The sequence below is a fragment of the Hippopotamus amphibius genome, chromosome 2 (assembly GCF_030028045.1).
Source record: "Hippopotamus amphibius kiboko isolate mHipAmp2 chromosome 2, mHipAmp2.hap2, whole genome shotgun sequence".
Taxonomy (NCBI): domain Eukaryota; kingdom Metazoa; phylum Chordata; class Mammalia; order Artiodactyla; family Hippopotamidae; genus Hippopotamus; species Hippopotamus amphibius.
In genome coordinates this window covers 15,134,109-15,147,158 of record NC_080187.1, presented here as the reverse complement: position 1 = coordinate 15,147,158, position 13,050 = coordinate 15,134,109, and the positions used below count along the sequence as shown (strand labels likewise).

At 41.7% G+C, this 13,050-nt stretch overlaps 1 protein-coding gene across 17 annotated transcripts in view; it reads right to left on the bottom strand.

Moving 5' to 3' along the window:
- The window catches only part of CDK5RAP2 (CDK5 regulatory subunit associated protein 2), a 191,269-nt gene that overhangs the window by 64,964 nt on the left and 113,255 nt on the right, over positions 1 to 13,050 (bottom strand). For all 17 annotated transcript variants that reach the window (XM_057721670.1, XM_057721678.1, XM_057721675.1 and 14 more), the window contains one exon: positions 1,004 to 1,099. In XM_057721670.1, the coding sequence (XP_057577653.1) occupies positions 1,004 to 1,099 (96 nt within the window). The remainder of the gene's footprint in view (positions 1 to 1,003; positions 1,100 to 13,050) is intronic.

The window sequence follows — 13,050 nt, the reverse complement described above, 5'->3', positions numbered from 1 at the left end:
TGTTATTTATAGGGTCTTGTTTGCCACCACTCTAGTTATTAAATCCATCTAAATAAGCAACCTCCACAGAAGGAAAAGTCTAGAATACAATAATAAAAAGAACAATAGCTACCATTTACTGAGCACTTAGTACATACCTTCTATTTAAATATCACAACAATTCTAACAAGGAGGTGGTATTATTATCTTCATTGATGGGGAAACTCATTGATGGGCTTAGGGGTTCAGCAAGGGTTAACCATGGTCACAGAGATGGTGACCAAGACCCAAAATCAGATCTGATTCCAGAGCCCCTACTTTCAACTGCTTCACTCTCCAGAACTCTCATGAGAATGATCCCTCATTCATGACACCACAAGCCTGAACACCTCGGAGCCCACAAATACCCGACCTGCAGCCTCCTATCTCTTAGCACATCCCGGTCTTTACGGTTCTTTCAACCTTGGAGAATATTTGCTCCAGATGTTCAGTATCAGTGTGTCTGGAGTGATATTCTCAACAACGCCCAGATGACACTAAGCTGGGTGTCAGATCAGGAGATTGCAGACGGACCCAGAGGAGGAAAGTCTGGTTCCCTCAGTGGCTCCTTACACTACAAGCGAATGACCTGGGAGTCCACAGCAGTCCAGAGAATAGGGCTCTGGTCCCAACTCTGTCGCTGACTCTGAGCCCCAGATAAGCCATCTCCGCTCTCAGCCCTCAATTTCCAATGCATAAGATGAATGGGCTGGGTCAGAGCTAAGAAACAGCTGCCCAGGTCCAGTATCCAATGCCTACTACTCTCCTTGAACAGCCTCGTTTATATCTGCATCTATACGTTTGTTCTCCTGTTTCATGACTGGCTCTACCACCCCATCTGTAACTTCTAAAAAGGAAGAGACCTCCTCCCTGCTCCCCACTGGCACACAGCAGGCACTCCACACAGGCGGAAGGAACAGAAAACCTGTCAGACTCCTTTCCGACTGGAGCCGGGCTTGGGCGCAGAGAGGGCAGATGTTCCTACCTTGTTACTCCGTTCCAGACACTCGTCACTCAGCAAATGATTCTCGTCATCCTCTCCAATTCTGGTTGAGTCCTCGTCCTCCTTGCTAGCCAGAAGCTACATGGAGCATGGAATGGTGTGAAAATGCAACCCAAAAATGTGTGCAGCATGAATATGTATGAATAAGTCAGTGATGTCTTTTTTAAAAGATGCAGAACAAAAAACAAACCAAAAAAAGGGGCAGAGACAAATGCCAAAGCCAGGAAATAAAAATTAGCCAAAGTCAGAGTCGCTAGTGCCAGCAAACCACACACAGCTGCCTGGGATCAGGCATAATTTAAGGACAAATTCCCTGAGAAGTAAGTGAAGCCACGTCCCCCTGCCCTCGCACAGCCTTCCTGAGTTGCTGGAATTTGAATGTGCTGTCCGTTGTGCCGCTCCCATCCCTGCCATGGCTGAAGTCACGTTCAGATTACATAAAAGTAACAAGATTTTGGAAAACAGCTATTGATGGAATTGAAAATATCAAATAGCAAGAAAGCAGTAAATGAAATTTATGGTGTGCCCAATTTATGCATCCCTTCTCCTCTTTAGCACAGGGGATAAACGTCTTTCTGGACTGTCACACATCTGCGATGGACAGTCTCAGCCACACTGTCTATTTTGCTGACAAAAAAGTCCTCACTGCTAATGAGCAGAGGATTAAGCTTGCCTGACAATAACTTTATGCTTTTGAAAATGAAGGACAGTTATTTATAAAGACTGCATAAATCCCTAGTGCTCTAAAGAAGTGTAGGTCCAGAGAGAAAAAGATGGCGGCGAAGTAGAGAGACGTGGAGTGCATCCCTCTCCACAGATGCATTGGGAATGCACGGAAGGACACAGTCATTCCCACAGAGAACCAGCTGAACACCAGCAGACGGCCTCGGACACCGGAAAGGGCTGCGGAGAACCTGACATAGCCGGTAGGGAGGCATCTACGAGGGCTCAAAGAGGGTGAAGCGGCGGAGCTGTGGCAGACGGGAGGGAGTGAGAAACATACGGAGGGTCCGCAGCGCAGCTCAGCGTTCCCGGACCGAGACATCGATCCGCGGCTGAACGGAGGGTCCAGGAGCGGGAGCGTGGGAACCGGAGAGCTGGTTCAGGGGGAGAAACATTGTTGCCGGTAGGGTGACGGACCGAGAGGACAGGAGGGAGGAGGTCCGCGGAGAGGAGTGCCGATCCCTGAGAGCTGCCCGGCCATGATGGCGGCTGGAGGCTGCAGGCTCACGGGCGGGGGGGAGGAGCCGCGCGCATAGCCTCTCTCTCTCTTTCTGTGCCTCTGCAACAGGCAGCGGAGAGACGCCCTCGCGGGGCCACATAAGGCGCTCAGGGATAACAAGCACCCTCAGGCGCTCGGGCGGGGCTAGATTAAAACTCCTTGCAACGCCAGCAGCAGGGAGGCTGCCGAGAGAAAAAAAAAAAAAAAAAAACCAGCATCAAAAAGAAAAAACCCCGAGAGAGGCCCAACTCTAAGACTTTCTGTGTACGCCTGAGCCACCAGCGCCCTCTGCAACAGGCACCTCCAAGCCTGACTGAAGCAACAGTGCGCCACTGCTCACTCCCTCCCAGGAGAAGGAGCCACTATTGCACCCTCTCCCTCCCCACACACCGAGGCTTACAGACGAACAATAAAGGAACCTCTGCTGGTCACAGAATAACGCAAAAAAAAAAAAACCCAAGGCAAGGAAAAGGACACTTACAGCTGAGACACTAAGGAAACAGAAATAGTAGTATCAATACCTATTGAACTGGTCCATTCGGGGATCAGTTCTGGATTTTTTTTTTTTTTTTTTTCTTTCTCTCTTTTTTTTTTTTTTTTTGATTTATTAAATACGATCTTAGCCCTAAGGGATCTACAAGTTTTACAACATAATTTTATAAGGATATTTTTTACTCTTTTTTTTTTTTTTTTTTTTTTTTTTTTTTGCCTTTTAAAATACTTCTATATCTAGCTAAGTTTTTGGTAGTACGGACAAAATATCTTTCATACTTTCCTTTCATCCCTTTCTTTTATACACTTCTATTCCTTTCTTTTTCTTTGCATATTTCCAACCACATTACGCTCTTTTGTTCCCCTTTCTTCCAGCCATTTTAAGTGTATTTTATCTTAACATACTTATAAGCAACACTATCGGTCTGCTCAGACTCCTTGCTCTATTCTCCAGATGATGCACTGCCTTGGTATTAATATTAGGCTTTTGTCTTTATCTTAGTTCTTAGTACAGTTGCCTAATTACATTCTGAGAATCTCCATTCTCTCTGGTGGTACTCCAGCTCATTTCTATATTTGATCCTAGCTTACAAAATCTCCCTGGATTGATGTTTGTATGTGTAGGGTGTTATTTGTTGTTTGTTTGCTTTTGCTTTTGTCTCTGATTTGTTCTGTTTCAGTTGTCAATTTCTGCTGGGTTTCTCTCTGAATATCTGATAGCACACTGGGGTTCTGTCAGGTCTTTCTAGAGCCTTATGTCCTAACGGATTCAATAATTGTGTGTCTTATACATGTATGTGTTTCCTAGACTGAATATTCGTCTAATCCAATACTTGGACATTAGTCTGAGGCTTGGACAGTCTTCTATAAACACCTCTATCACCAGGACAAGCAACCCCAAAAGCTTGGACAACCATGAGGAAACAAAGAAACACCATGCAGGCAAAGGAGCAGGAAAAAACCCCACAAGACCAAATAAATGAGGAGGAAATAGGAAAAATGCCTGAAAAAGAATTTAGAGTAATGATAGTAAAAATGATACAAAATCTCGATAACAAATTAGAGAAAGTACAAGAAACAGTTCATAAGAACTCAGAAAAACAAACAGCAATGGATAACAAAATAACTGAAATTAAAAATACTCTAGATGCTCTAACCAGCAGAATGACTGAGGCAGAAGAACGAATAAGTGAGTTGGAAGATAGAATGGAAGAAATAAACGCCACAGAGCAGGAAAAAGATAAAAAAATAAAAAGACTAGAAGACAGCCTCAGAGACCTCAGTGATAACCTTAAACGTACCAACATTCGAATTATAGGCATCCCAGAAGAAGAAGAAAACAAGAAAGGGTCTGTGAAAATATTTGAAGAGGTTATAGTGGAAAACTTCCCCAACATGGGAAAGGAAATAATTCACCAAGTCCAAGAAGCACAGAGAGTCCCATACAGAATAAACCCAAGGAGAAATACACCAAGACACATATTAATCAAACTAACGACAATTAAACACAAAGAAAAAATATTAAAAGCAGCAAGAGAAAAGCAACAAACAACATATAAGGGAAAACCCATCAGGATAACAGCTGACCTTTCTACAGAAACTCTGCAGGCCAGAAGGGAATGGCAGGATATACTGAAAGTCCTGAAAGAGAGAAACCTACAGCCAAGAATACTTTACCCAGCAAGAATCTCATTCAGATTTGAGGGAGAAATCAAAAGCTTTCCAGACAAGCAAAAGTTAAGAGAATTCAGCACCACCAAACCAGCCTTACAACAAGTGCTAAAGGAACTTCTCTAAGTAGGAAACACAAGAAAAGGAAAACACCTACAAATACAAACCCAAAACAATTCAGAAAATGGTCATTGGAACACACATGTCAATAATCACTTTAAATGTAAAGGGATTAAATGCTCCAACCAAAAGACACAGACTGGCTGAATGGATACAAAAACAAGACCCTTCTATATGCTGCCTACAAGAAACCCACTTCAGACCAAGGGATACATATAGACTGAAAGTGAAGGGATGGAAAAAGATATTCCATGCAAATGGAAGTCCAAAGAAAGCTGGAGTAGCAATACTCATATCAGACAAATTAGACTTGAAAGTAAAGACTATTAAAAGAGACAAGGAAGGGCACTACATAATGATCAAGGGATCCATCCAAGAAGAACATATCACAATGGTAAACATCTATGCCCCCAATATAGGAGCACCTCAATACATAAGGCAAATGCTAACAGCTATAAAAGGGGACATCGACAGTAACACAATTATAGTGGGAGACTTGAACACCCCACTTACATCAATGGACAGATCATCCAAACAGAAAATAAATAAAGACACACAAGCTTTAAATGATACATTAGACCATCTCGACTTAATTGATATTTATAGGACATTCCATCCAAAAACGACAGAATACACTTTCTTCTCAAGTGCACACGGAACATTTTCCAGGATAGATCACATCTTGGGTCACAAATCAAACCTCAGCAAATTCAAGAAAATTGAAATCATATCAAGCATCTTCTCAGACCACAACGCCATGAGACTAGATATCAATTACAGGAAAAAAATTGCAAAAAATACAAACACATGGAGGCTAAACAATTCACTATTAAACAACCAAGGAATCACTACAGAAATCAAAGAGGAAATCAAAAAGTATCTAGAAACAAATGACAACGAAAACACAACAACCCAAAACCTATGGGACGCAGCAAAAGCAGTTCTAAGAGGGAAGTTTATAGCAATACAGTCCTACCTGAAGAAACAAGAAAATGATCGAATAAACAACCTAACCTTACACCTCAAACAACTAGAGAAAGAAGAACAAAGAAACCCCAAAGTGAGCAGAAGGAAAGAAATCATAAAGATCAGAGCAGAAATAAATGAAAAAGAAAGGAAAGAAACCATAAGAAAAATAAATAAAACTAAAAGCTGGTTCTTTGAGAAGATTAACAAAATTGATAAACCATTAGCCAGACTCATCAAGAAAAAAAGGGAGAAGATGCAAATCAACAGAATTAGAAATGAAAAAGGAGAAGTCACAACGGACACCTCAGAAATACAAAACATCATGAGAGACTACTACAAGCAACTCTATGCCAATCAATTGGATAACCTGGAAGAAATGGATACATTCTTAGAAAAATACAATCTTCCAAGACTGAACCAGGAAGAAATAGAAACCATGAACAGACCAATCACAAGTACAGAAATTGAGGCAGTGATTAAAAATCTCCCAACACACAAAAGCCCAGGACCAGATGGATTCACAGGCGAATTCTATCAAACATTTCGAGAAGAGTTAACACCTATCCTTCTCAAACTCTTCCAAAATATTGCAGAAGGCGGAGCACTCCCAAACTCATTCTATGAGGCTACCATCACCCTGATACCAAAACCAGGCAAAGATGTCACAAAAAAAGAAAACTACAGACCAATATCACTGATGAATATAGATGCAAAAATCCTCAACAAAATACTAGCTAACAGACTGCAACAGCACATTAAAAAAATCATACACCATGATCAAGTGGGGTTTATCCCTGGGATGCAAGGATTCTTCAATATACGCAAATCAATCAACGTGATACATCATATCAACAAATTGAAGGATAAAAACCATATGATCATTTCAATAGATGCAGAAAAAGCTTTTGACAAAGTTCAACATCCATTTATGATAAAAGCTCTCCAGAAAATGGGCATAGAAGGAAATTACCTCAACATCATAAAAGCCATATATGACAAACCAAAAGCCAACATTGTTCTCAATGGAGAAAAACTGGAAGAATTCCCTCTAAGAACAGGAACAAGACAAGGGTGTCCACTCTCACCACTGTTATTCAACATAGTTTTGGAAGTGTTAGCCACAGCAATCAGAGAAGAAAAAGAAATTAAAGGAATCCAAATTGGAAAAGAAGAAGTAAAATTATCACTCTTTGCAGATGACATGATACTATATATAGAAAACCCTAAAGACTCTACCAGAAAACTGCTAGCACTCATTGATGAGTTTAGTAAAGTAGCAGGATACAAAATTAATGCACAGAAATCTCTTGCATTCCTATACACTAACAACGGAAGAGCAGAAAGAGAAATTAAGGAAACTCTCCCATTCACCATTGCAACAAAAAGAATAAAATACCTAGGAATAAACCTGCCTAAGGAGGCAAAAGATCTGTATGCAGAAAACTTTAAGACATTGATGAAAGAAATCAAAGATGACATAAACAGATGGAGGGATATACCATGTTCCTGGATTGGAAGAATCAACATCGTGAAAATGACTGTACTACCCAAAGCAATTTACAGATTTAATGCAATCCCGATCAGATTACCAATGGCATTTTTCACAGAACTAGAGCAAGAAATCTTACGATTTGTATGGAAACGCAAAAGACCCCGAATAGCCAAAGCAATCTTGAGAAGGAAAAATGGAGTTGGTGGAATCAGGCTTCCTGACTTCAAACTATACTACAAGGCCATAGTGATCAAGACAGTATGGTACTGGCACAAAAATAGAAAGGAAGATCAATGGAACAGAACAGAGAACTCAGAAGTAAGCCCAAACACATATGGGCACCTTATCTTTGACAAAGGAGGCATGAGTATACAATGGAAAAAAGACAGCCTCTTCAATAAGTGGTGCTGGGAAAATTGGACAGCAACATGTAAAAGAATGAAATTAGAACACTTCCTAACAGCATACACAAAAATAAACTCCAAATGGATTAAAGACCTACATATAAGGCCAGACACTATCAAACTCCTAGAGGAAAACATAGGCAGAACACTCTTTGACATCCATCAAAGCAAGATCCTTTTTGACCCACCTCCTAGAATCATGGAAATAAAATCAAGAATAAACAAATGGGACCTCATGAAACTTAAAAGCTTTTGCACAGCAAAAGAAACCATAAACAAGACTAAAAGGCAACCCTCAGAATGGGAAAAAATAATTGCATATGAAACAACGGACAAAGGATTAACCTCCAAAATATACAAGCAGCTCATGCAGCTTCATACCAAAAAAGCAAATAACCCAATCCACAAATGGGCAGAAGACCTAAATAGACATTTCTCCAAAGAAGACATACAGATGGCCAACAAACACATGAAAAGATGCTCAACATCACTCATCATCAGAGAAATGCAAGTCAAAGCCACAATGAGGTATCACCTCACACCAATCAGAATGGCCATCATCACAAAGTCTGGAAACAACAAATGTTGGAGAGGGTGTGGAGAAAAGGGAACTCTCCTGCACTGTTGGTGGGACTGTAAGTTGGTACAGCCACTATGGAAAACAATTTGGAGGTTCCTTAAAAAACTACAAATAGAACTACCATATGATCCAGTAATCCCACTCCTGGGCATATACCCAAAGAAAACCATAATCCCAAAAGAAACTTGTACCATAATGTTTATTGCAGCACTCTTTACAATAGCCAGGACATGGAAGCAACCTAAATGCCCATCAACAAATGAATGGATACAGAAGATGTGGCATATATATACAATGGAATATTACTCAGCTATAAAAAGGGATGAGATGGAGCTCTATGTAATGAGGTGGATAGAACTACAATCTGTCATACAGAGTGAAGTAAGTCAGAAAGAGAAAGACAAATATTGTATGCTAACTCACATATACGGAATCTAAAAATGGTACTGATGAACTCAGTGACAAGAACAGGGAAGCAGATACAGGGAATGGACTGGAGAACTCGAGGTATGGGAGGGGGCGGGGGGTGAAGGGGAAACTGAGAAGAAGCGGGAGAGTAGTACAGACATATATATACTACCAACTGTAAAATAGTCAGTGGGAAGTTGTTGTATAACAAAGTGAGTCCAACTCGAGGATGGAAGATGCCTTAGAGGACTGGGGCAGGGAGGGTGGGGGGGACTCGAGGGGGGGGCGTCAAGGAAGGGAGGGAATATGGGGATATGTGTATAAAAACAGTTGATTGAACCTGGTGTACCCCCAAAAAAAATAAAATAAAATAATAATAAAGCAAAAAAAAAAAAAAAAAAAAAAAAAAAAAAGAAGTGTAGGTCCCAAGGCTTCTGCAGTCTGCATTCTATAGAACAGACGGTACAGTGTTCTCAACAGGGCCAGATCCCAGCTCTCTAGAAGAGGGAAAATTCTAGTCATGAGACACCTGGATTAACCAAATAAAAAGTGAGAGAGAAGGCAGCCAACGCTGTTTCAAAAACTGCCCCAAACCTCATCTCACCAATGAAGTAGTGAGCTCTGCACCACAGCGTTAAAAATAAAACCAAGAGCGGAGTCCCAGCCACCTGCTGGGCATATTGTACATTCGACGTATCTAAGGTTCTAGCTCTGTACTATGATTTCATGAATTTCTACATTTAGTCGATCACCCCATAATTTTCCCAGCCCAACTTAAACTTTTCTGATCTTTCTTCTAAAGGAAACCCTTGTTTTGGAAGAAGAAAAACAAAACAAAGCAAACTGACTTCACAAAGTCTTTTACAGAAAACTTTCCAGGATCAGAATACATTCAACCCACCCATCCTAATCAGGATCAAAGAGAACTGACGAGTCTACAAATCTTACTACTCTCAAGCATTCAATAGGCTAAACGTGTGTAAATGTATTTCCTAAGGCATAAAAGTTTCTAAATATGAGTGAGGAACTTCTCTCCCTCCGCTGGTTTCTTCCCTCATTATTAAAACATTCTCAAGTTGCCAAATAGGACAATCAAGTTGCCAAATAGGAGTATAAAATGTTAAACTACTTTGGATGAAGTACTGGCAATTTCTTATAAAATTAATAACCCTATGACCCAGGAATTCCACTCCTAGGTATTCATCAAGAGAAATGAAAACATATGTCCATATAAAGATTTGTATATGAATGTTCATATAAGCTTTTATCATCATAACCAAAACCTCAAACAATCCAAATGTACATCAATAGCAGAATGAATAAAGAAACTGGAATGTACCCACACAACGGAATACCACTTAGCAACACAAAGGAGCAAATTACTGATTCACACAATGACACGGATGAATCTCAAAAACACGCTGAGTGAAGGCAGCTTTACACAGAAGAGGGGATTCTTTATGATTCCGTTTATATGAAGGTCTAATACAGGCAACACTAACGGCGGGAGAAAATGAGAAGAGTGGATGGGGGCGTGCGGGTGGGAAGTGACTAGAAGGGACGTGAGGGATCTTGATGGAAGTTTGGGTTACACAGGTACATACATTTGCAAAACTCAGCAAATGTAGACTTAATGATTTCTGTATTTCATCGTACGTAAATTTAAACTTAAAAGAAAAAAATAACTATAAACATATACTGAAGGAAAACATATACATGTTCAAGTATTTAGGAAGAAGTGTACTGATGTTTGCGATTTACACTAAAATGTATCAAAGATATAAGGTGGAGGGATGATGGCTGGCGGGAAAGGTTAATAGTAGAATCTAGCGGGTGAGTAGAATGGGTGTCCACTGTGAAGTTCTTTTCACTTTACTCTGTTTGAATTTTTTCATAACAAAATGCTGGGGAAAAGACTCTCTCATCTTAAAAAAAGCAAAATAACAACATTTTCCCCTCTGGCTGGCCAACTGAGTGCTGCCTGCCTCTCTCCAAGCTTCCTGAAACTCTCCATCCTCACTTTCTGCAAAGTGGCTTCTGCTGCCAGCACTCTCCAGAAACTGCATGTGAAAGGTCCCAAGACCTTCTAGTACAAGAGTTCGAACCCTCCTGGGGCTAGGGAGGCAGCAATGCCTCGCTGCCTCCTCCCCAACCCTGTGGATCAGAGAAGGGTCTCCCTGACGTCTAGCTGAGCACTGTTAACCCGTGCCATTCCAAGCTGAAGTAGCAAAAGCATCCAAGTTATTCTTCATTTTCAGAACCACAATCACACTGCTACCCAGCAATGAGCAAGAAGTTAAATGCGGTGGACCAAGAGAAATGTCCTTCATGCCATATGTGACTTAAATCAGTTTTCAAAGACAAGACCCCAGAGAGACGATGCTTCACTGCAGGTGGGCTCTGCTTCCAGCACCACCACCAACTGGAGAAGTGCCTACACACCTCCAAGTGCCCACCGGCTCCTCCTTCACTTCCTCACCCGCAATGCTCCTCCGTCCACTGCCACGTGGCCTCTGTCCCGCTCACTCTGCTGAAACTGCCCAGGTCATGAACAACTTCCCAGCCGTTTTTCCCTTGTTTTCTCGGAGTACTGACACTAGCAGGCACGCCCTCCCTAAACATGGCTCCCTAACGACCGCACTGGCCTGGTTCTACCCCTGCCTCCTGGACTATTCTTTCTTGAGCTTTTGCAGGCTCCCCTTCTCCCTCCAGGAAGAACTTCTCTTGACCTCAGAAGAGGAGGCAGGGCCTGTCTCCATGCCCATGTGTGCTCCTCCAGGCCCTCACCACGCTCTGCTTCTCTGCATCACGTACTCCACAGGGCAGGGACTGTGTCTGTGTTCCGTGTTAACACCAGTGCCCGGTGCTCAAGAAAACACTGCTAAAAGAACAAACAAATGAAAAAAGATTTTTTTCAAAATGAGAGCTAGAACCAACAGGTTTTCGGGATTACCCCTGGTCTTGCTACTCCAAGTGCGTTCTTCAGAGCAACAGAAGCTTGTTAGAAATGCAGACTCTTGGGCCCTGTGCCAGGCTCACTGAACCAGAATCTTCATGTTAACAAGGTCCCCAGGAAATTCACACACGCAGTCAACTTTAGAAGCACTGTCCTATGGTGTTGCTAAAACAACACTGAACAGAGTCAGAAAAGGGTTGTAGTTCCAACTCTGCCACTAGTTTACTAAAAAAGTAAAATTAAAATAGCTGTGTTTCACATATTGAGTGCCTACTACATGCCAGGCACTGTGCCAAGGGCTTTATATTGGGTACAACTCACAATAACTTAGGAGTCAAATTGTTAGAAACGTCCTCCTTCCAATGAAATTCAATCTGCTTCTGACAAACCAGATTTTATTCTGTTACTAATAACGTATGTTAACAAGCACTTTCTACTTCTGAGTACCACTTCTGTGCTCTAGAGTCACACAAGGTCTATTCCTTATTCAAAATGACAGCCCTACACATATCTGAGTTCAATTAAATTATGCCCCTTAATCCATGTTTCCCCTCTCCATGCCAAAAAAAAATTACTTTTCTAACCATCCCCTAAAAATGACAATATAAGTAAATAATGACAGCGACTAACCCTTTCTGTGGCTTGCAATGCTCACCCTGCCTGCAGTCCCCTCAAATCACTCCTGTGCGTCAATTCTCAACCACATCTTTCTGTAACACACAGCCTAGAGCCAGTAAATAAATACAAGGAAATAGGGGCAACCTTATTAGCGGTTTCGTTTTTTGGATGCACTTTAAAACAAAAGGATGCCTGTTCTTGGCCTTTTGTTGGCTTGGCTGGTTTTTTAGCGACCTGCCCACATGCAGGGAATAAGCACTGTGTGCCCAGCGGGAGGGAATCCAGCCCAGGGCCACCGTTTTGAAGACACACCTGCCAGACTGAATCAAGGGCATCCTACTCTTTACAGCCTCTGTCAAATTAAAAGTTGTGGGGGTGGGGCGTGTAATATGAAAATAAATTATAGGCCTATTTTATACCTATATCTATCTGTATCTGTACTTTTGACCTAGTAATTATTCATCTGGGAACACAGTCTAAGGAAAAAGAAGCCTAAACCCAGAAAATGATTTGTGTCCAAAAACATTCATCAGGTAATTTAAAATAGTGAATCACTGGGAATAATTTACACATCCAACAATAGTGAGGCAGTTAGTTAATTTCAGGGCATCCCCAAGATGGAGGAAGATGTTATAACACAGCAGCCACCGGAAAGAAACAGGAAACAGGACTGTATATGTACTGTGGGCACGCACACGTTCACGTACACAGAGAAGGAAAGATTCCAGAATGTTAATTACCTGTACTTTAATGTGACAGGATTAGGGATCATTTCTTTACTTTCCAAGTTTTAGTCAATGCTGTGGGTTAATTAAATATTGGAAGAAAAAAATACTGAATTTTAAAAATACAAAATATATTTGCTGTCTCTTTTTCCTCTTCTGATCTGTAGGCTCCCGGAGTGCTGGAGTGCTGCCAGCCTCGCTCCGCAAGCCCTGCTGCCCACAAAAGGCTGCGCACCACGCAGGCATTTCCCACCTGCCTCTGCCTTGCTGCTCATCGAAGGAGAGCCACACACGCTCCCAGGGAACAGCAGCCCCCCCTCGCTGCCGTCCCACCCTCACCCCACCACTCTCTCCTCCCTCAGCTCAAGATCA